Source organism: Primulina huaijiensis, chromosome 7, assembly GCF_012295235.1.
Source record: "Primulina huaijiensis isolate GDHJ02 chromosome 7, ASM1229523v2, whole genome shotgun sequence".
Classification (NCBI taxonomy): domain Eukaryota; kingdom Viridiplantae; phylum Streptophyta; class Magnoliopsida; order Lamiales; family Gesneriaceae; genus Primulina; species Primulina huaijiensis.
Genome location: NC_133312.1, coordinates 1,330,214 through 1,351,073, shown reverse-complemented (window position 1 = coordinate 1,351,073; position 20,860 = coordinate 1,330,214). Strand labels below are relative to the sequence as shown.

At 36.9% G+C, this 20,860-nt stretch overlaps 6 protein-coding genes across 10 annotated transcripts; 2 read left to right on the top strand and 4 right to left on the bottom strand.

Annotated features, from left to right (window-relative positions):
- Positions 1–664: 664 nt before the first annotated feature.
- Positions 665–6,404, top strand: LOC140980593 (WPP domain-associated protein-like). 3 transcript variants are annotated; one of them, XM_073446511.1, is made up of 6 exons: positions 665–886; positions 1,048–3,521; positions 4,115–4,241; positions 4,906–5,007; positions 5,198–5,275; positions 5,962–6,404. In XM_073446511.1, exons 2-5 carry the CDS (start codon positions 1,063–1,065, stop codon positions 5,258–5,260), a joined length of 2,751 nt encoding a protein of 916 aa, XP_073302612.1. In that variant the 5' UTR covers positions 665–886; positions 1,048–1,062; the 3' UTR covers positions 5,261–5,275; positions 5,962–6,404. The 3 variants fall into 3 exon arrangements, with proteins under 3 accessions (XP_073302612.1, XP_073302613.1, XP_073302614.1); XM_073446512.1 differs by having other exon boundaries at positions 1,044–3,521; XM_073446513.1 differs by having other exon boundaries at positions 665–3,521; positions 5,198–5,270.
- A 1,294-nt stretch (positions 6,405–7,698) lies between these two features.
- On the top strand, positions 7,699–11,129 carry LOC140980128 (probable receptor-like protein kinase At1g30570). 2 transcript variants are annotated; one of them, XM_073445815.1, is made up of 3 exons: positions 7,699–8,052; positions 8,202–10,921; positions 11,029–11,129. In XM_073445815.1, the coding sequence occupies exon 2, from the start codon at positions 8,390–8,392 to the stop codon at positions 10,919–10,921; it is 2,532 nt and encodes an 843-aa protein (XP_073301916.1). In that variant the 5' UTR covers positions 7,699–8,052; positions 8,202–8,389; the 3' UTR covers positions 11,029–11,129. The 2 variants fall into 2 exon arrangements, with proteins under 2 accessions (XP_073301916.1, XP_073301915.1); XM_073445814.1 differs by having other exon boundaries at positions 7,700–8,052; positions 8,202–11,129.
- Positions 11,019–14,673, bottom strand: LOC140980129 (beta-glucosidase 24-like). 2 transcript variants are annotated; one of them, XM_073445817.1, is made up of 11 exons: positions 14,384–14,673; positions 14,206–14,264; positions 14,053–14,128; positions 13,892–13,969; positions 13,719–13,806; positions 13,346–13,601; positions 13,151–13,266; positions 12,194–12,405; positions 11,974–12,111; positions 11,797–11,905; positions 11,019–11,726 (listed from the first exon to the last, which is right to left on the bottom strand). In XM_073445817.1, the coding sequence occupies exons 1-11, from the start codon at positions 14,631–14,633 to the stop codon at positions 11,528–11,530; spliced, it is 1,581 nt and encodes a 526-aa protein (XP_073301918.1). In that variant the 5' UTR covers positions 14,634–14,673; the 3' UTR covers positions 11,019–11,527. The 2 variants fall into 2 exon arrangements, with proteins under 2 accessions (XP_073301918.1, XP_073301919.1); XM_073445818.1 differs by having other exon boundaries at positions 11,559–11,731.
- Positions 14,674–15,174: 501 nt separating this feature from the next.
- LOC140980130 (putative germin-like protein 2-1) lies at positions 15,175–15,972 on the bottom strand. Its single transcript, XM_073445819.1, has 2 exons — positions 15,852–15,972; positions 15,175–15,761 (listed from the first exon to the last, which is right to left on the bottom strand). The coding sequence occupies exons 1-2, from the start codon at positions 15,961–15,963 to the stop codon at positions 15,175–15,177; spliced, it is 699 nt and encodes a 232-aa protein (XP_073301920.1). The 5' UTR covers positions 15,964–15,972.
- A 793-nt stretch (positions 15,973–16,765) lies between these two features.
- LOC140981447 (tubulin beta-7 chain-like) lies at positions 16,766–19,082 on the bottom strand. Its single transcript, XM_073447855.1, has 3 exons — positions 18,516–19,082; positions 17,779–18,048; positions 16,766–17,625 (listed from the first exon to the last, which is right to left on the bottom strand). Exons 1-3 carry the CDS (start codon positions 18,907–18,909, stop codon positions 16,943–16,945), a joined length of 1,347 nt encoding a protein of 448 aa, XP_073303956.1. The 5' UTR covers positions 18,910–19,082; the 3' UTR covers positions 16,766–16,942.
- Positions 19,083–19,999: 917 nt separating this feature from the next.
- LOC140981347 (putative germin-like protein 2-1) lies at positions 20,000–20,860 on the bottom strand. The gene is made up of 2 exons (XM_073447720.1): positions 20,711–20,860; positions 20,000–20,595 (listed from the first exon to the last, which is right to left on the bottom strand). Exons 1-2 carry the CDS (start codon positions 20,823–20,825, stop codon positions 20,057–20,059), a joined length of 654 nt encoding a protein of 217 aa, XP_073303821.1. The 5' UTR covers positions 20,826–20,860; the 3' UTR covers positions 20,000–20,056.

Genomic DNA, 20,860 nt, shown 5'->3' with positions numbered 1-20,860 from the left:
GTATAAATTATGGATATTATTGTCATTTTACTAAAATTTAAGTTTTGAAGCAATTTTTTCGAAGCACTCAAATGTCAGCTTATATCAACTTTAGACTTTTATTTTCAAATACTTTTCATTTCTACTTCTCACTTATTTCAAAATAATTTTTAGAAAAATCATTTTAAAATAAGTAAAAGCTCTTTCAAACTCTTTTTTAGCGCGGTTGGTCGACTAATCTAGTTAAACGTTAAAGTGTAATAATGATATTGAGTTAATTCATCGTAAAATATTTTAATATTATTATGTAGTCATATAATTGAAGAAAATGTTAAATAATAAACAGATTTAGCTAGTTATAATTATAACAATTATTATATTTTGATATAATTATTTATAAAACTGAAAAAACAAATTGACCATACTGTGTTATAAATTAAGTACAACGAAGGAAGATATATATTTTATACCGTAAAAAGTGAAAAGTAGAAAATGGAGAAGAATCGTCGGCCGTCGTCGTTTTTGCTCTCAAATACCAACAAATTCTAGATACGCCGCTCCGGTTTCACGTGATTGTCCTAATCTACCCTCATTAAAGAACGACACGGGTTGAAGTGGAGTAATGGCATTTTACGTAAATATCTGTGTATTTGGACCTAATTTTTAACTCTAATGCATTAGTTCACTCCCGCTCTTTCCTGCTTTCCACTGCTCGTCTGTTTACCTCAATTCAACTCTCTTCTCCTCAACTAGAAACCCTAGAAACATTTAAGTATTATCCAAGGAGACTTGGAATTGAAGAAAGGGTATCAATAACATGTTGTGATGGGTTCTTTAAATGATTTGACCAGTCAATTTGTGATTTTTTAGAGTTTCTGGTCCAAAGATAGCAAATTTACACAAAATTGTGAGTTTTATTTCCATCTCCAGCTCTTTCTTCTACTTTACCTTTCGGCTTCTTGCATGTGATTTAATGATATCTACGTTACCGGTGGGTGCTTGAATTTATTGCGTTTGTTTCAGCTGGATGGTTTGGTGAGTTTGACTTTTTCTTCTACTAAAAGTTAGGTATACATATGTGTTATGGAGAGTCAAGAGGTATTCAAGGATTTTGGTGTTTCAAACGAGGATCTTTCTAGTTCATCTGAAAATGGTGGTGGGTTAGAGCAAGTAAATGTTGTAAACAATGGGTTTGAGCAGGAGAGCTATGGAAATGGGTGTGAGCAATTAAGTGTGCTTGAGCAAGCCAGCTTTGGAAATGGGATTTCGGATTTTGGTGAGTTTGAAACAGGAAAAGGGAATTTAGCAGATGAGGTTCTGGAGGATTTGGAGGAGTATTGGGAAGATATAAATGACCGGTTGATGATTTCACGAATGGTTAGTGATTCTATTATTAAAGGGATGGTGACTGCAGTGGAGCAAGAGGCTGCAGAAAGAGTCGAAACTAAAGAACTAGAAGTGGCCAATTTGAAGGAAAGCCTGCAATCTCATGATGTGGTTTCTAGCACATTTGAAGCTATAAGATTAAACAGGGATTGTGGGAAGCTATCAAGTTCTATTGATGCATTTGTGAAGAACGATAAAATGAGGGAGGCTTTACAAGGTTTCAGGAACGCTGCAAAAGAGCAATTCAAGCAGGTTGAGAAGGAGATTCGTTGTATTAGAGGATATAATTCGATCAAGAAGAGTGGTTCGGGTGTTGGTTTAGTGGGGTTGGGTGGGATTTTACAGGATAACGAGTGTAAAAACTCTCAGGACATCAATAAGATTTTGAAGCCGCTGAAGACAAGTGTAGACACTGTTTTCGTACGGATCGATGATATTTTACAGCAATCAAAGATATCTCTTTGCGAGTGGCAGCAAGTGCAAGATGTATCAGGGAAACTAGAGGATACGGTGATGCAAAGTGTAATTAAAAGTCTCCATGAGGAGTATGAAGAGAAGTTGTGGGAACAACAAGCTCAATTTTATGGAAGCCGTGATGAAAAATGGCTTGAAAAGTTCAATGAGATATCTAGTTTACGAACTCAGCTAGATGCAATTGCGAAGTCTCTCTCAATCACAGAAACAGGGTTGGTTTCTCATGGGTCTCATGATTTGGACCATTTGCACCGCAAAGCCTTCAGCAATCATGTTAGCCTGCCAACATCTCTTAGTGAAGGGAATGGACAGCTTGAGGCATTTAAAGTTAACGTCCATGAGAGCTACGATTTTCATCAGCTGAAGCACCTGTCTAAGGAAGACATGGTCAAGTATTTTAATGGCATTATAACTGAGATACGAAGGTATCATGAGTCTGCTATACAACAGAGAACTGAAGAATATTTTAGTCTAAAGCGAGATTATCTTAATGAAAGGAGATCATACGTGACTCACCGGAAAGATGAGGAATTTAATGTGCTTAGGGAAAAGATACCTGAAGTAATGAAAAAATTGGACTGCTTTCTTTCGGAAAATAAGAGGTTTCCTGCAATGATAAATAATGCTGAAAGTGTAGTGAAATTGAAAGGTGAAATTGAAAGCCTTCGGTTTGATAATTGCCAGCTCAGAGACACGCTCTCTAACAAGGAAAGTGAATTGAAGTTTCTGGAAGTGCAGCTTGCAGACATTACTGGGAAATTGATGCAGCAATATTCGAATGATGTAAATATGTTGAAGCTTGTGGCAAGTCTGAAGTCCTCAGAGGAAGATTTATGCATGGAAGCTTCGCTGACCGAAGAAGTACATAAATGTGCCATGAAAGAGCTGATCAGACATATTAGAAGCAACTCTGAAGATTCAATTGTGGAGCTTGCTGTAATGCGAAAAGTTTACAGTGATCCTTTCATTGAAGCTTCTTTTCCTGCTGAAATTTGTAGTAGATGTGAAATTGATGATTCAGATATTGAACCATTAATATTGCAAGAATTGAGTGGAATGGTTTTCAAGGATGCTATTAAGGATGCCATGGAAAGACTCAAAGACCTGTATCAGGAATTGTTGTCTGAGAAGAAAATTAGAAATTCTCTACAAATTAAAGTTCTCAAAATGGAAAGTGAATTAAAATTGGAGGTTGAAGAAAAGGAAAATTTAAAGGAGCACATTCTAAATTTGGACAAAGAAATGGAACATAAGAAAGAGTCTGTGATGGACTTGTCGATTTCGTTGTCAAAAGAGAGGGAGCAGTTTGAGTTGGCCTCGCAAGAGGTGAGAAAGCTAAAAGAAAATATCGATCAGCAGCAAATGGTGATTAGTGCTAGCAACAATGTTAAGGTTCAGCTTATGGAGGCAATGCAGAAGATTGAACTTGATAAAGCTGAAATACACAATCTGACACAAAAGCTTGATCAAACAAAAAAGGACTTAACAGAAGCCATAGAACAGAGAAACACGGCACTTTCTCTTGCTCAAGAAAGGCAAGATAGGTTAATTTTGAGGGAAGCTAGTGGGGAGAAACAAAATATGGTCATTGAAGCTGTGACGGTTGTTGTAAATGGAATGTCCAACAAGCTTGATGATTTTGAATGCAGAATATTGGGGATGATAAAAAAGAACAATTTAAGGTGAAAATCCTTATTCTTTTATGCCTTATAAGCTAAGCGTATGGATTTGTGAGTTTCTAAGTTTTCAAGTCGATGAAAATTTTTCATATTTGGTTTCAACTCAGGTTTTGCTGCTATTTACCTTCTTATATATTTAACTAATTTTCTGCTTGCTATTTCCAGATGTGACATTCATACTCTTTGAACCAAGTATAATAGATTCCGACTGAAGGGGGGCATATAAAAAATTTCATGAATTTAAATGCTTATTCTGTAAAAACTTCATGAAAATGCTTTCTAAGTATCAATTTGGAAAGGTTCTTTTATTTTAATTGTGATCCCAAGTCCATTTCCTGGCAAAATGGTGCTTACTCTATACCATTATAGTATATCATATGTTGGTTGAGGATTATTGAGGCCTCTATTGGAGATTGATGTGAACTGAAATTCAGTACTTTTTCTTGCACACAGCATATCTTTTTAGGTTTTTGACATACACAGCATCCATTAGAATCAAATTCCTATATTTGTTGGTAATATCCGGCTGAAAGATGAGATCTACTTTGAAGATTTGTTGTACTAATGGTTTTTGGGCTCATCTTTGTGATTGGTAGGCTGGAAGACGTGAGTTCTAATTTGAAATCTCTGACCGAGATTGCTAATGAATTCAGAAGATCAGGGCTGACATACAGATGTAAACTGGAGAGAAGATGTGCTGATCTCCAGAAGGCTGAGGCTGAGGTAAGGACTTGACTTTATGCTTATGGATGTCTAAGCCTAGCACTAGGATGGCAGGGTTAGTGATTATGACTAAATATTTCTTTATAGCATGTAGATATATTGATTATGGAATTGAAAATAGCACAGATTTATAAAAAGTCTGCAGAATTGGAGAGAATAACTGATTTGTATCAGCGATATGCAAGCTGCAAAGTAAATTATAAGCTTTTTAGTTTAGGCACATGCTATAGTGCGCTGTGTTCTCTAAGACGAAACCTATTTGTATGAAAAAGAAATTTTTGTTCCGACTATTTACCAAAATCATGATTTGGGCTAAACATTATTGATTCTGTTTTTGGATCCTTTTTTTCTATTCTTCACTCCATGGCCTCCTGGATGACGTGAAACTTTCATTGAGTGACCAAAATATCTGTTAGGATTTTTACTTACATATCTGCTTTGTATGCTTAATAATTTAAGTTGACACCATGAACACAAGACAAATGATTAGGCACGCCATGATGAAACTCATGTGAAGTCTTGCATTACAGGTTTGTGGCTTCGGATAGCTAGACATTCACATTAAAATCAGTATTTTTTTTCCCTTTCTTCCTGTTTGCAATCCGCAGAGGCGAGTTTCATGGGCTCACTTATCTGATTGTAAGCATTTTTGTGTGTATTTCAGGTCGATCTTTTAGGAGATGAAGTTGACACTCTCTTAAGATTGCTTGAGAAGATATATGTTGCACTGGATCATTATTTACCAATTTTAAAGCATTATTCTGGGGTAAGCCTAGTATAAGTTTCAAGTGTCTTAGTTTTCTGTTACCTCCAGTGTCTTTGTAATTCATGTATTTATCTGATATACCTTCTTCAGTTCTTCCGTGGTAACTGAATCATCTGTGGATTTTGAGTTCTTTCCGTAAGCTATCAGAATAAGAGCAAATGCTAGAAATCATGATTTACTTGAATTGCAGATTATTGAGATCCTGGAGTTGGTCCGAAGGGAATTGAGTGGAGAATCCATCAAGCTGTTGTAGTAAACTGCATGTATGGTAGGAGATCTCTTGACCTAAAGACATCTGTTAAATGGTTCTCAGTTTTTGGCATTTATTCTGTCTGTCTATGTCATGATTGGTCATACAATGACAAGAAGCTTGTTCCTTATTTCTTTTGTGTATGGTCTGTAAACTGTTGCTTTATTAACGTGTGTTTTGTGCACTGAATGGTCAATGGTTATACATGCTCCACCTTGAATGCTTATCTACAATTCTACATTTGCACTAGGCAAAGTGTCAGCTAAGTGGGAATGAGTAAAAGGAGAAAGGGAGGGGAAACTGATACTTGGAAATTAGTGCAAATAGAGGTTTTGTGCAAAAAAGAAAGCGTTTTGAGGCATGCATGACCAGCTTTAATTATACATCCACCTTCATTTTCAGGAGAGGGAAAAAAATGAAAATAGAACAGAAACTAGCCCAAAACTACTTGTATATGTTGACATTTCATTGCTGAGGCCAGGATGGTTATTATGAATCCGGTGTGAGATGGCTATATAAAAAATGGTGCAAAACCTTGTCTTTACTGTCTACCATTATAGTACAAACTACAGAGTAGAATGGGCTGCAATTTTCAGCTTATATGTTATTACCATTATGAATATAGCTAGCTCGTATTATTTTTCATATATGTGCAAGAGTTTATGTGACTTAAGGTAATGAGGTCTAATTTTGTATATTTTTAGGACGAATGCAGATTTCTTCAAAGGACCAGTTGCTGCTTTTTGTGCGGACGAAAAGTTTTGTACCAATCTAAGTACATTGACTGAGTTCCATATTGATTGGATAGAAAAAATACCCATGCCCGTGATATCAAGAGGAGCTCTTCCCTGGGAAAAAGGAAACCAAGCAAGTTGATAGATCTTGTGACCAAGGCAAGAAGTCCTGTTTACCCCATGTACATCTGAGCTATAAGTGATAGTTGTTCTTCCCAGAGTAACATTTCCATGTAGATGACCACATATAATTTATTTTCTCGCTAGTCAGATCAGATGAAAATGTAGGCTTGCTCCAACAGAGGATATCTTTTCTTTCTTGAGAGATGGCTGTTAAGCTGACCTGTTTTATAACTACACGTATTATGTTCATTCTTACTATCTATGTAGCATTGCTACACAGTTGGATTTTAGTTGCAAAAGTTTGTTCCTGCCGATGTTACGACACCGATTGTCACCCTCAACAGAACAGTCAAAACACTTCTGCAATATAGTTATTTATTTATTTATTTTTTCCTAGTTCAAAAATCTGGCAGTGCTTGCACCAGTTATTTAGGACTTGATTCTTTTTTGTTGTCACTTGTTAGGCGGAACTGCCCAAAGTACATAGGATTATGAAGATGGGCGACTGAGGCTAAGAGGGAATTTTAATATATCGGTGGTTACATTTTTAAGAGACATAAAATTTAATTATTTATTTTTTCAATTGGAGATTTCAGCTGGATCTTATCGAATCATTTAATACAGATTATCATCCTTCAGCCCAAATGATTGAAAATTATGTAACGCTGGAAAACGGCATGGTTTCCTGCCAAATGAACAAGAATGGTCTTTTAATTGAAATTAAATTAAAAGAAATAATTAGGATTAGTGCACACGTAGCCCACCAATTTTGTCTCTATTTTTAAAATTGGATTATTAAGGCATGTGACTTGTCATTATTTATTGAAACATCGTATTTATGAATATTGACGAATACCCTTCCTTTTTTTTTTTTTTTAAGCATTCCATATGATTCCCTCATCTGTCCATTATAAGTTTTTCTATCAATTATTTTACAACATAATTGCACAAATACTTTTTTTATAAGAGATTTTGTATTAAGAAAATCGATTCATAAGAAAAAAAAATTAGGACAAAAAATAATTTTAATGAAACAAGCTCCGTGTATCATCGCATGTATCATGACTCGGTATAATATATATTATTTTAATTTATATCAAAAATTGTTTTGAGAATAAAAACTATTTCATATTTTCATTTCGCGATATCAAAGTTACTTCAATTTTCAAAATCAAGAAAATAAATTTAATTAGAAAAAAAAAACATTCTGAGATATATCTAGTAATAATTCAGTCAGCATGCAAGCTGGAGGTGCCATTCCTGAATTCCGTAATAATGAATATTTTGCATATTATTTTGCAAGAAATGGAACGTTGATCAATCAGACAAATGCATGTGAGGATGGCTAATAATGGAGGTCCGTTCATAATTCGCCAACCAAACACTCATCTGCCACTCACCCTACGTTTTCTATATCCAACACTAAACGTTAAAATTCGAGAAATTTCACAATCATTTTTCTGTTTCTTCTTTTTGGGAAAAAAAATAAAAAAAGATGACTGCAGTAAAGCAGTTACAACTTAATGTGCGATAAAGTTTCGAAGTTGTTTAATTTTACAGCTAATAACAATATATATATATACACAATATATGCAGGGTTCTTGGCTCTTTTCTAAAGAAAACAAGACATGACTGAATAAATGACATGTATGTTTTCCAGTCTGTTTTGAAACCTTAATCTTCAGCCTAAACTTGTGTTCCATCTTCCTCAACCTTTTTCAAAAACTCCATTTTTCTTTTTTTTTTTTTTGGGATTTTTTCCTTTTTTCTGTATGTTTAGGCTCGCAGAAAAAGATTGCATCTTTCCTTTCTTGTACTGTTTGTCGGTAGCCATTTGAAATCCCTCCTTTTCTTAACTGGTTCATGGCCCAGATCTGCTAGCTGCTTGTTTGATTCAATAGTTCTTGGTGGCTTTCAGTCTTGATTTCTCTGATGAAGGTAACTTGATGTCCTAGCTCATTGTTTTATATATATATTTTTGGAGTTTCTTCGTTTTTTTCTTTTAAAAAAATATTGGCTGGAAAATGAGTATGCTGTAGAAAAATATGTGCACACGAGAGGTAAAATTGTTGGCGTTGTATTTGCAGGTAGCGATTCGTTTGGTTCAAGCCTAAGATTTTTAATTTTTATCTGATGCCCTTCTGTCCCTGGGTGCTATTTACTGGTGCTTGTATTGGATTCTGAATTCTGAATTCTGTGGGGGAGAAAACTAGTAAGCGCAACTGGGGGGAAAATAAAATAAAATAGTAAATCTGGTTTGTTTTACAAGAGGTGAATGATGAAGGTTCAAGGCATGAGAATTTTGAGTATATTGTTTCTGGTTATCATATTTGTGTTTGCAAGCACCGTGGAATCTCAGATTCAGTCCTTTCTGATAAATTGTGGGTCGAATTCGAGTGTAAATGTAGATGGCAGGAGATGGACTGGTGACAAGGTTTTAGGCAACAATTTCACCCTCATTACTCCTGGTATTGAAGCCTCCAGCACAATGTTCAATGGTGATCCAGTTTACGAGCCGCTTTATAGAACTGCCAGGATTTTTACAGACCACATGAATTATAGTTTTCAAGGAACAACCGGGAATTATTTTTTTAGGCTTCATTTCTATCCATTGATATTTGAAAATTACAATGCCAATGACTCTTACTTTGCTGTTGAGGTGAATGGTTTGAAGCTACTTTCTGAATTCAATGTTCCTGGTGAGATTTTGTACAAGAACTCAAATTTTCCTGGCTCAAGAATTAATTCTAGCTTGCCATATTTGGTGAAGGAATATTTCCTTGGTGTTGAAGCTAGCGAAACAATTGTTAATTTTGTTCCTTCTAAAGGCTCATTTGGTTTCGTGAATGCAATAGAAATGATTCCAGAAGACAATAAGATGTTCATTGACTCGGTGAGGAGAGTGGGCGTAAATGGTGGCTTGAGCTCTTTGAATTTAAACAAACGGGGGATTGAAACCATGTATCGATTGAATGTTGGAGGTTCATCCATCAAACCTGCACAAGATTCTTTTTTTTGGAGAACGTGGGAAACTGATTCAGGTTACATGATAAATTCAGATGCTGGATCAGAAATCCATAACAAATCTAACATTACTTATGCTACTCCAAATGACACAACAGTGGCGCCTCTTCTTGTCTATGAAACGGCAAGAACTTTGACGAATACAGAAGTATTGGAAAAGAGATTCAACATGTCATGGAAATTGGAGGTCAATCCAGATTTTGATTATCTAGTCCGCCTGCACTTCTGTGAGCTACTGTATGATAAGCCCAATCAGAGGATTTTCAGAATATACATTGACAATAAAACTGCTGCAGAAAACTTTGACATTTTTGTTCGAGCCGGAGGAACAAACAAGGCATATCATGAGGATTACCTGGATTCAATTTCTTCTAAAACCAAGACTCTTTGGATACAATTAGGTCCTGATACAAGTACTGGTTCTGCTGGAACTGATGCTCTTTTGAGTGGTTTGGAGGTTTTCAAGCTAAGTCGGAATGGAAATCTTGCTTATGTACAGAAGTATAGTGATCCAGAAATCAGCAAAAGCTCAAGAAAGCTAATCCTTTGGGTTGGAATTGGAGCGGGTATTGGTTCTATTGCCATTCTTGCAGCTGTTTGTAAGCTGGCCGTCTGTTTCTGTAAGAAGAAGAGAGAAAAAAATGGTACCAAGAAGACCTCTCCTGGCTGGAGGCCTTTGTTCCTCCATGGATCAATTTGGAACAGCACTGCCAATGCAAAAGGATCGATGAGTTGTCAGAGTCCAAATGGACAATTTGGCTCTGTCAGATCCGGGAGGCGCTTTACGGTAACAGAGATTAGAGCAGCAACACTTAATTTTGATGAAAGTTTAGTGATCGGAGTGGGAGGATTTGGTAAGGTGTACAAAGGAGAGGTTGATGATGGGACCCTTGTCGCAATTAAGCGATCCAATCCACAATCTCAGCAGGGCTTAGCAGAATTTGAGACGGAAATTGAGATGTTGTCAAAACTAAGGCACCGACATCTTGTCCCTTTGATTGGATTCTGCGATGAACAGAATGAAATGATTTTGGTGTACGAATATATGGCTAATGGAACTCTGAGGAATCATCTTTTTGGGAGTGACTTACCACCATTAAGTTGGAAGCAACGATTGGAAATGTGCATCGGTGCAGCTAGAGGACTACACTACCTTCATACAGGATCCGAGAGGGGAATCATCCACAGAGACGTGAAGACAACCAACATATTGTTAGATGGGAACTTTGTTGCAAAAATGGCTGATTTTGGGCTGTCCAAAACAGGTCCTTCATTTGAGCACACACATGTGAGCACTGCGGTAAAAGGAAGCTTTGGTTATCTTGATCCTGAATATTTCAGGCGGCAACAGTTGACTGAGAAATCTGATGTTTACTCGTTTGGTGTGGTCCTTTTTGAAGTTGTTTGTGCTCGAGCTGTTATCAATCCTACATTACCGAAAGATCAAATAAATCTTGCAGAATGGGCTTTGCGTTGCCAAAGAGAGGGATTGCTTGAGAGCGTTCTCGATGAACAACTCCGTGGAAAGTATTCTCCTGAATCATTGATGGGATTTGGAGAGATTGCTGAGAAATGTCTTGCAGATGAGGGGAAGAGCAGGCCGACAATGGGGGAAGTTCTGTGGCACTTGGAATATGTTTTACAGCTTCAAGAAGCTTGGTTGCGCAGCAATGCTGGAGAACACTCAGTTACTAGCATTCATTATTTGAGGCCTTTTGATGATTCGAAATCTGTGGAAGCACGGGCAGAAGAAAATTCAGATACTGGCACTCTTACACAATAGGTCAGAAGCTATATTTGGTATTGTGATTTCTGGGATTGTATCTTTCCATTTTTTGTGTGCACTCAAATGTAATAGGATTGTGGAATCTTTGTTCATCATCTACATAGCACAAGTAGAGAAAGGAGATGGAGATGGAAAAAGTGAAGTTGGTACGTAGTATAGCCGCTGGCTTTCAGGTCTTCTATTCAGTTTGTTTAATTTCATTCGCGAGGTCCAATTCTTTGATTCTTGCCTCTTGGTGTTGTTTGCAAAGCTGTGATGTCAGTTTAAAAAGGTGTTATTATGCCTGTAACATATCAGGAAGTGAGTAACACTTGCGTGTATGCTTTCTTTGAAGTGCTGATCATTTTTTTTTCAATTTGTGCTTTCTTTGAGCTACTCGTAATGCACATCACTGGCTCTAATTGGACTGTTTCATACTTCATCGATTACAGTTTACTATTTTCATTTTCAGTATGAGTTTCTGAGTAATGAAATGAATATATTTCGAGTTTTCGAGCTATATTTCATATTTCATCTTGCTTTTCGTGATGAAGCAAACAATCCTTATTTCCATACATGATGTTGACGTTAGAGATATATATCCGTGCAACATTTTTTATGGGATCATTGATCTGATATTCTTGAGGGATGGCTTTCAAGAAATCCCTTGAACCATTTGGCAGAATATTTTGGATATCTTGTCAGATGTTTGTCTTTGTAATCAACATAATTCAGTCCAAAACGAACCGAGAAGCCGGATGCCCACTCGAAATTGTCCATTAGTGACCACACGAAGTACCCGTTCACATCAATCCCATCCTTCCTGCGCTGCACCCGTATAATTAACCAGTATAGACAAATTTTATGTGAATTCGGGAAAAGGTGATGCTCACTCGATAGCTTGATGCAGACAACAGAGATGGTCACGAATATAGACCTTCCTCGGGTCGTCCTTGATTGCTTCGGAGATATCTAAACTGTCATTTGCAGCCTCATCAATCCCTGAAACAGACAGAATGATCTTGAAATTTATCGAGTAATTTTTCATTTGAAATTTGTTGGTAAATTACCATTTTCAGTGATGTATATCAGTGAATCATTGTATTCTTCTCTGATGTGCCTCAAAATCTGTGGAAGCCCCTTTGGATAAATATAGATCGGGCTTGATTTTCTTGTCTGTGCACCGATTGGCTTTCCATTTCTCTCCCCTTGATAAAAATCAATCAAAGCTTGGTCTTGTTTCTAACTATATATCAGTCGATTCAAGAAACCAATGAATCTTGGAGCAACCTGTGATCTCGACCTCTGAATCCGTTAAGTAGCTGAGGCTTGAAGAGTTGGGCTTGTTAAGTGCATAAATGGCACCATAGTAGTTCAATCCTATGAAATCAAAGGACCCTTTTAGCCTGTCTATATTCTCGTCTGAGAATTCGGGCAGCCTGCTTCCGACACGTGCTCTCATGCTGTTTGGATATTTACCTACTGTCAATGGTTCCATAATCCTGTACGAGACATGTCAAAATCAGTTGTCCTACAAGTAATCGGTTTATTAGGGTAACGAGATTTTATCATTACGGTACTGCCTAAATCATCTTAGATGGATTCTTTGGGTAGTGTTCTAAGAAGAGCCGCCTAGCCGTCGCTTCAGAAAGACGATGGCTCTGGGCTTTGTTAAAAAAGTCGGCCGCCTAGGTTGCTTAGACGGCTCAAAATTTTTTCATTAATATATAGAAAAAAATTAATTTTTTTCTTAAAAAAAATTTGATATATTTTTCAATCAATTTGTATCGGATAGAAAAGAGGAATATATCATTGATTTTGAATTTCAATTTGATACAGAGGAATTATTGAAAAAATATGTATATGAACCAGAACAATAACCCTATGTGGTGGGTGATCGCTCATATATTGGCTACCGTTTATTAGAATACTTAGTAGCATGGAATTTCCTGGTTTATTAAGGGCGTCCAATTAACGTTAATTCATGGCACTTCGGTCTCTCTAGTCCATCCCTAGACCGAGTACGAGTGCATGCAACCAGAGTAGCACAAAAATGAATACCAGAACTCGAGCTTCTTGTAATTTTTGTATCAAAGCTCAGCCTGAGTAAATTTTTAGTAAAATTTGATTTTTCTTTTTTCTTTTTATTCTGCATCAATCAAGCTTGAGTATTATCATAATATTGAGAAAAAGTTGAATCATAATAGTGTCAATAATACCGAAAGTTGATAATAAAAAGTTACCAACCATCCTAGCATGAAATCAAGGGCTCGATCTTTGGCATTTTTATTCTCTTGCGACTCATCATATGGCTCAAACCAATATGAAACAACTGTAATTCCAATCTTTCCCTTTTGCAATTCCTGCATATAGTTTAAGGCAGACAAGTGATCATTTTCTGGATACAATGAACTTGAGGGCTTAGGAAAATATATACGAGACCTGATATTTTTTCCTATACAGTGTTACAACAGCAGCATGAGCCAGAAGCTGGTTGTGTGTAACGATGTATGGTTCGACGGCTGAGTCACCCCCCATGCAACCGGGACCTTGCCAATCAGAACACCGGCCTGGTGCCAATGAACCATATGCATAACCGTGCGAACTGAATGTCCATGGCTCGTTTATAGTGATCCAATACTTGACACGATCACCAAATTCGCAGAACAAGAGGTCGGCAAAGTCTTGAAAATCGGCCCTGGGTGATTTATGTCAGAATTAATAAAGTTGATGTCAAACTTTTCATTTCAAGGAAAATAACAGTCAATCGAGTCCATGTATGAATAAAATTGGAATAAATTTTGTATTTACTTACACAATTTGAGGACTTAGGAACCCACCATATGAATCCTGCAAAGCTTCTGGCAGATCTAAGTGGAGTATGGTGACAAAAGGCTCTATACCTTCAATGCGTATTAGTGGAGAAGAATGAGATGAATGGAGTTTAAGTGGAATATCATACAGCTTTTTGTGAGTAGAGATCACAACCATTAGCTAAAAGTTCATCGATCAAATTATTATAGTACTCAATCCCATCCCGATTTACGCCTTTCTCAATCGTTCCACCTGAGATATTCAAGAATTAAAACTGTAAATGAATATGTTGGAAAACAGTCGCGAGTATCAGGAGCCCTAATATGAAATAGGACCTGGCAATATCCGTGGCCACGATATCGAAAATCTATAGGCATTAAGACGCAAGTCGTTGGCAATCTTCACGTCTTCCTACACAACCAAGAAGATGGAGGATGTCAAAAGGAGCTCACTCTTTTCTTTTTTTTTGGAAGTTCCAAGAACTGTACCTTGTACAGATGAAAAGAATCAGTTGCTACGTCTCCATTACTATAGTCCAATATCTTATCTGAGATTAGCCATTAATTTAACAAACAAGTGATGTCATGAACACTGGTGGGAGTAGTCTGATTAAAATGTTAAAATGTGAGAGGATAACAGGTTAAGGTACTCTAAAGGGACTTGAACCTGGATACGTGTGCGTGAAATTATCCCACATGCTGAGGCCTTTCCCGTTCTCCTTGTATGCACCTTCACACTGGTAAGCGGATGATGCTGCCCCGAATACGAATTCCGGAGGGAAGTCCCCGCGGTTGAGTGACGTACTGTTGCACTCGCAATCAGTTTCTGGGTTGGAACCAGTGGCAGCAGTAACTGCGCCATCTGCAATTATAAGCATACTAAAAATGGACATGAATAAAATTTGAGCACTGGTCATCTCTGATCTTTTCTATGTTTCACAGCGTACTTGGTTCTATATATAATATAACAGATTAAACAAGTTGATATTCAAGTCATGCATGTATATCTTTTGTGGTTGGTAATGAATTCGCTGCCATATTCCGACAATAGGTAGTGCTAGTGCTTTGAATCCGATCCAAAGAAAAAAGGGATTTTCTGACTCCTATTGGGGTGGGGTTGGATTTCAATTTTCATTTAGTTTGTCTTGGTTAACATAATTTAAGTGAATTAAACCCCCATCAACTTAGTCAAATTGTATTATCAAATTGTGTGTTGAACTTTTTTATGATTTAACAATTTGATTTTCGTTATTTAAATTTTGTTGCTCTGATGATCTTTAGAGCTATACCGTTGAGACCAAATCATGATGGATCTTGAACACTATCACGCACTAGCTAGTTGATAGGACGAATAGAATAAAGGTAAAAATAGTTAATTATTGATAAATCCATTTTTCCGTGAAAAGAATTAATATTCATATAACAGGAAATCGTTATTGCATGCATAACCAAGTCTGCCTAGAACTTGGACTGTATCAAATCCACCGTCTTTGCATCCACTTGAAATGATTTTGCGAGAAGATCGTCCGGGATGGGGGGATTGGATCCAAAAACTGCGTTTCCAATGTTATTTACTCCAGGGTTTTGGCTGCTGAGTCCTGCAATAGCAACAGCACTAGCATTGGCAGTATTGCGTTGGAAGTGAACAAGACCTTGAGGAAACACAAACACGTCCCCCTTTTCGAGTACTTTAGAGATGAGACTATTATTGGGATTGGAGGTGACAAATCCCACTTCCAGGGAACCTTCAATCACAGTCAATATTTCAGTAGCACGAGGATGTGTGTGGGGGGGGTTGACCCCGGACGGCGAAAAGTCGATCCGGACCATTGAAATCCCCAGTGTGTTGAGTCCGGGAATCTGAGTGACTGTTACTGGAGTCACTTTGGATCCCACAGGATTGAAAGTGTTGCCGGTTACGTTAAGCCCACTGAAGAAGAAATCATCAGCTTGCACGAGTTTGGGATCCTTGCATGTAAAGCCATTTACTCGAAATAAAGAAGACAGGGACAAAAATAATGAAGCCAGGCCATTATGGACCAAACCTGCACAGTTTCACAACATTTGTAATTAACCATATATTTCTTTTTTCTTGCTAATGTTACAATAATGAGATTGATGAATAAGTAAAATACCGGAACCTTTGGGGTTAGCAACACAAAAATCTTGAAGCGGGCTTGGATCGGATGCCAAAGAAACTGTAAAAGTTGCAATAAATAGTCCCAACAAAAGAATATTGGAAGCCATTAAGTTATATTGAAGCAGCAAAACGTGAGTAATCGCTTAGCCAGAATTTCTCAAAAAACTAATGCTGGTTTTATACAGCAAGTTGATGAAATATTATATTCTTGAACATTGTGCCGTCCTTATTATGTAACTCCAAAGCCGCAGATATTTTCAATGCAACCGAGTATCGATCAAATTTTGTAAATATCAAAAGGGGAAATTGTTTTTTAGTTAGGTATGTTTTGTTCATTTATATTATCAAATTTTATTTTAGTCCGTTATTTTTATTTTTTTGACAAATTTAATACTTTTTTCGATATGAGGTTGGCTTGCCACTATTACAGGATGACGTGTGTAGTGCCACAAAAACACTCTCATTGAAAAATGATTAAAAATACAAAAAATCGAAAAATACAAAACTATTGAAATTGATAACATCAAAGATCAAAATAGCAAACATATCATAAAAAAATTTGCCATTGTACGAGTTTATACCTTTATGCTACTTTAAGTAATTAAGCGTGACAGTAATTTTATTAAAAAGAAAAATATAACATGTCATGCACATGCATTGCACGTTCGATTGACAAGTATCATTCTCAATAAATCTAAATCTTGAAATCCTAATAAAAACACTCTCAGAAACTTAGATATTATATGTATTGGTTGTTTATATAGGTGAAACATGTAAATTTGTTTAATCTCACCATGTACACATGTAACCAGTCTTACTGATTTTAATTCATTTTTAATCGACCATTTCATCGTCATTCTGGCAAGTAAAAGCAAAGTAGGACTTCAGTTTCAAACGAAAATGTAGCAGATCTGAAATTACTAAATGCAAACCTTCGTTGTTCAATCAAATGACACACACATACATTGCCACACCATCTCAAACCAAGTCACAAACTGATCTCTATAGTACAACAACAACACACCCTAAGATAAAATCAAAAGACAACAAGACTTGCAGACGTCGTGGCAAGCCGAAAAATCATTTTCACACGGACACCTCATCTTGTGCTTCCTCGTCCTCATTAGCATCATATTCATCAGCAGCAGTAGCATCCTGGTACTGCTGATATTCTGCAACAAGATCGTTCATGTTGCTCTCGGCCTCGGTAAACTCCATTTCATCCATTCCTTCACCCGTGTACCAATGCAAGAAAGCTTTACGCCTGAACATAGCAGTGAATTGCTCACTAACACGCCTGAACATCTCCTGAATTGAAGTAGAATTCCCAATGAAAGTGGATGACATTTTCAGCCCCGTGGGTGGGATGTCACAAACACTAGACTTGACATTGTTTGGAATCCATTCAACAAAGTAGGATGAGTTCTTGTTTTGAACATTGATCATCTGTTCATCAACTTCTTTGGTACTCATCTTACCACGGAACATGGCTGAGGCAGTCAAGTACCGACCATGGCGTGGGTCTGCAGCACACATCATATTCTTCGCATCCCACATTTGCTGTGTTAGTTCAGGTACTGTAAGAGCCCGGTACTGCTGGGAGCCCCTCGAGATTAGAGGTGCAAATCCAACCATGAAGAAATGAAGACGTGGGAAGGGGATAAGATTAACAGCAAGTTTCCTCAGGTCAGAGTTCAGTTGACCTGGGAACCGGAGACAGCATGTGACACCACTCATGGTAACTGAGATCAGATGGTTGAGGTCACCGACTGAAACACAGAATGACCAAAGTTTATAGCAATCGAAAAACAGTACATTACAAATTGCAAACATTGTATAAGTATTCAGTTATCCAGATGCTAATTGAATTTCGGTGCAAGGTATGGTAATATAAAAAAAAAATAAAAAATCAATGGGCTTACATGTAGGAGTGGACAGCTTAAGAGTACGGAAACAGATATCATAAAGAGCCTCGTTATCCAAAACCATACACTCATCTGCGTTCTCCACAAGTTGATGAACAGAAAGGGTAGCATTATATGGCTCAACAACAGTGTCGGATACCTTTGGTGAAGGAAAGACTGAAAACGTCAACATCATGCGGTCTGGATACTCTTCCCTGATCTTGGAGATCAGAAGGGTGCCCATACCAGATCCAGTGCCCCCACCCAAAGAATGACACACTTGAAATCCTGTACATAACATGCCTCAACATTAACACAATATGGTACAAGATAGTGCACTTACATCTTGCTAGATAGCCTTAACCATTCTTAGACAACTAAAGTAGGACGCGAGCATAATCAGCGCCGATTAAAAAAAATTGAATAACAAGGATGCACAAGATATTTGACTATTGGAGGGTAAAAAATTACCAAAACTCAAATGGGACAAAAAAAAAAGAGAATAGAAAGAAGAAGAAGAAGAAGAAGAAGAAGAAGAAGAAGAAGAAGATATACGTGTAAAAATAACACTGCAGAGGCTTAAAGATTTCAACTCGAACCAACAAAACTAGCCTCATATCGACGAACAAATTAGAAGGGGAACTAATTATCAGTATAAGAATTACATTGAGAAAACATCGCACCGAGAACTTTATACAAATGACGTTCTAACAAAAGAAAACTAGAGATCAACTCCAACCAAGTCGACGGATTACCTTGCAAGCAGTCACAATTCTCAGCCTCCTTGCGAACAACATCCAACACGGCATCAATCAATTCGGCTCCCTCGGTGTAATGCCCCTTGGCCCAATTATTCCCCGCACCAGACTGGCCGAAGACAAAGTTGTCAGGTCTGAATATCTGGCCGAAAGGGCCAGACCTAACGGAGTCCATAGTACCAGGCTCTAGGTCCATGAGGACGGCGCGTGGTACGAACCTTCCGCCGCTGGCTTCGTTGTAATAGACATTAGCGCGCTCGATCTGGAGTTCGGAGTCACCGCCGTATTTTCCTGTCTGATCTATGGCGTGCTCGTCGCAGATGACCTCCCAGAACTTGGCGCCTATCTGGTTACCGCATTGGCCGCCTTGGATGTGAAGGATTTCTCTCATTTTCCCGCAGGATCCTTTGTGCCTGGAAAATGGAGAATCTGTCCAAGTTTTGTTTTTTAGATATTTATGTTCCGACGAAATTTATGAGCGCTTTTGCTATCGTATTGGTTATTTTTCCCGGGAGTGGAGAAGAGGAAATCAGGGAGAATGGAAGAACAAAAAACGGTGGGGCAGAGGACATTCAAATGTAATATATACTTAGTAAATCGACCATACGTTATCTGCTTGTTTAATATTTTTTTTTATAATTTATTTAATTTAAATTTAAATAAAGATGAAAATATAATTATAAAAAATAGTGAGAGACTATAATGTAATTTTGATATATGAATTAAAAAATAAATAGAAAAAAAAAATAAATAAGAAAAGATCGAATTAGGAATTTAACTTACAACTTAATGCATAAAAAACAAAGACTTTATCCGCTNAAATTAGATATTCTTTTTTATATGAAAATTTAAACAATAAATAATTTTTTTTCTTTCCAAAAATCACATTTTTTAAATTTATTAGATGAATAAATTCTAAATAAAATTTTTAATTATGTTTTAGAACATTTTAAAAATATTTATATGAAAGTTTTAATTAAAATACATAATAATAAAAATAACAACGGATATTCAATATATAAAAAATTCATGAAAGTCTTTTAAAAAATTATTATAAAACTTAGTATTGTATAAAAAATTATATTTTATTTAATGTGATAGTGAATAGTGAGATTAAATATAAAAATAACATAAAACTCAAATTCATAACCAAAATTTAATGAAATAATATAATTAATGTAGATACTTAAATGTCGTTTATATTTTAAAAGATATCACATTCGAATTTGAATTGTAAAAAAAAAATTGAAAAATTTCACATTTAATCACGGACGTATTCATTTCTTTTTCGTTTGCCGAAATTTTATGCGATATGTAAATGTAATGATAAAATTTTTTTTACAATTTAATATTATTTTGACGGGAATTTTTCAAACATATTCGATATATTTATATTTAGATATAGATATTTATATTCACTATTAATTTATTACTTACGTGAAATATTTGAAATGAATATAAATTAAAGGTGCATTTAATCTACACATTGCAGAGAAAACGTAACATAATAAACGAATCACAAGAACCAAATTAAAATCTTATTGATGTGGAGCTTGGAGCTGATGGACGATCGACTTATCAACCCGGAAAGCCTTGGCTAGTACCCGATCGTCTATTGCTGGTTTCGACCCGAAAACGGTATTCGCGATGGCGATAACGCCAGGGTTCTGGCTGCTCAAGAACGCCATCGTAACAGCATTCTCTTGGCCAACGTTTTGTTGGAAGTGAATCAGTCCAAATGGAATAACAAATACATCTCCCTTGTCCAGTGTTTTCGAAACAAGCCTGTTTTCGGGGTCTGATGTGACGAAGCCAACAAACACCTTGCCTTCCAGCACCGTCAGTATTTCGGAGGCTCGTGGGTGTCGGTGCGGTGGTACCACCCCGCCTGGGGCGTAGTCGACACGAACGGTGGAGATGCCGAGGGTGTTGAGGCCGGGGATTTCAAACACAGTTGGCCGGTTTACGAAGGAGCCCAATGGGTTAGATGTGTTTCCTGGTATGTTAAGGCCTCTGAAAAGGAAGTGATCGGCTGTTACTTGCTTGGGGTCTAGGCAAGCAAACCCATTCACCCTCACTGCATGCCATGGTACACATATATGAACAAGTTTAGCAAAGTCAATACATACACATGAAGTACGTTAGAATTAAGCACATGAGTTGATTTTTAATTAATGATTATATATACCGACCTGTGCTATTGAAGTCTGCAACACAAAAATCTTGTAGAGGGCTAGGTTCGTGGGCTAGGACGACGAGAAATGCAAGTATGCTATTCATCGCGATAATTAGCATGAAATTCGCCATTTTCCTGCAAGATTAGCTTTACGTACTATACCAAA

Excerpts from the sequence above, each read along its gene's own strand:
- LOC140981447 (XM_073447855.1), bottom strand. The coding sequence starts at position 18,909 with ATGAGAGAAATCCTTCACATCCAAGGCGGCCAATGCGGTAACCAGATA. Across the intron at positions 18,049-18,515 it reads GAATTGTGACTGCTTGCAAG|GATTTCAAGTGTGTCATTCT; the intron begins GTAATCCGTCGA and ends TGTTATGTACAG. Across the intron at positions 17,626-17,778 it reads TAAGCTGTCCACTCCTACAT|TCGGTGACCTCAACCATCTG; the intron begins GTAAGCCCATTG and ends TCTGTGTTTCAG.
- LOC140980129 (XM_073445817.1), bottom strand. The coding sequence starts at position 14,633 with ATGACCAGTGCTCAAATTTTATTCATGTCCATTTTTAGTATGCTTATA. Across the intron at positions 14,265-14,383 it reads TTTCACGCACACGTATCCAG|ATAAGATATTGGACTATAGT; the intron begins GTTCAAGTCCCT and ends GGCTAATCTCAG. Across the intron at positions 13,602-13,718 it reads TTCCTAAGTCCTCAAATTGT|GGCCGATTTTCAAGACTTTG; the intron begins GTAAGTAAATAC and ends TAAATCACCCAG.
- LOC140981347 (XM_073447720.1), bottom strand. The coding sequence starts at position 20,825 with ATGGCGAATTTCATGCTAATTATCGCGATGAATAGCATACTTGCATTT. Across the intron at positions 20,596-20,710 it reads TGCAGACTTCAATAGCACAG|TGAGGGTGAATGGGTTTGCT; the intron begins GTCGGTATATAT and ends CATGGCATGCAG.
- LOC140980593 (XM_073446511.1), top strand. The coding sequence starts at position 1,063 with ATGGAGAGTCAAGAGGTATTCAAGGATTTTGGTGTTTCAAACGAGGAT. Across the intron at positions 3,522-4,114 it reads ATAAAAAAGAACAATTTAAG|GCTGGAAGACGTGAGTTCTA; the intron begins GTGAAAATCCTT and ends TGTGATTGGTAG. Across the intron at positions 5,008-5,197 it reads TTTTAAAGCATTATTCTGGG|ATTATTGAGATCCTGGAGTT; the intron begins GTAAGCCTAGTA and ends CTTGAATTGCAG.
- LOC140980128 (XM_073445815.1), top strand. The coding sequence starts at position 8,390 with ATGATGAAGGTTCAAGGCATGAGAATTTTGAGTATATTGTTTCTGGTT.
- LOC140980130 (XM_073445819.1), bottom strand. The coding sequence starts at position 15,963 with ATGGCTTCCAATATTCTTTTGTTGGGACTATTTATTGCAACTTTTACA. Across the intron at positions 15,762-15,851 it reads TGCTAACCCCAAAGGTTCCG|GTTTGGTCCATAATGGCCTG; the intron begins GTATTTTACTTA and ends GAAACTGTGCAG.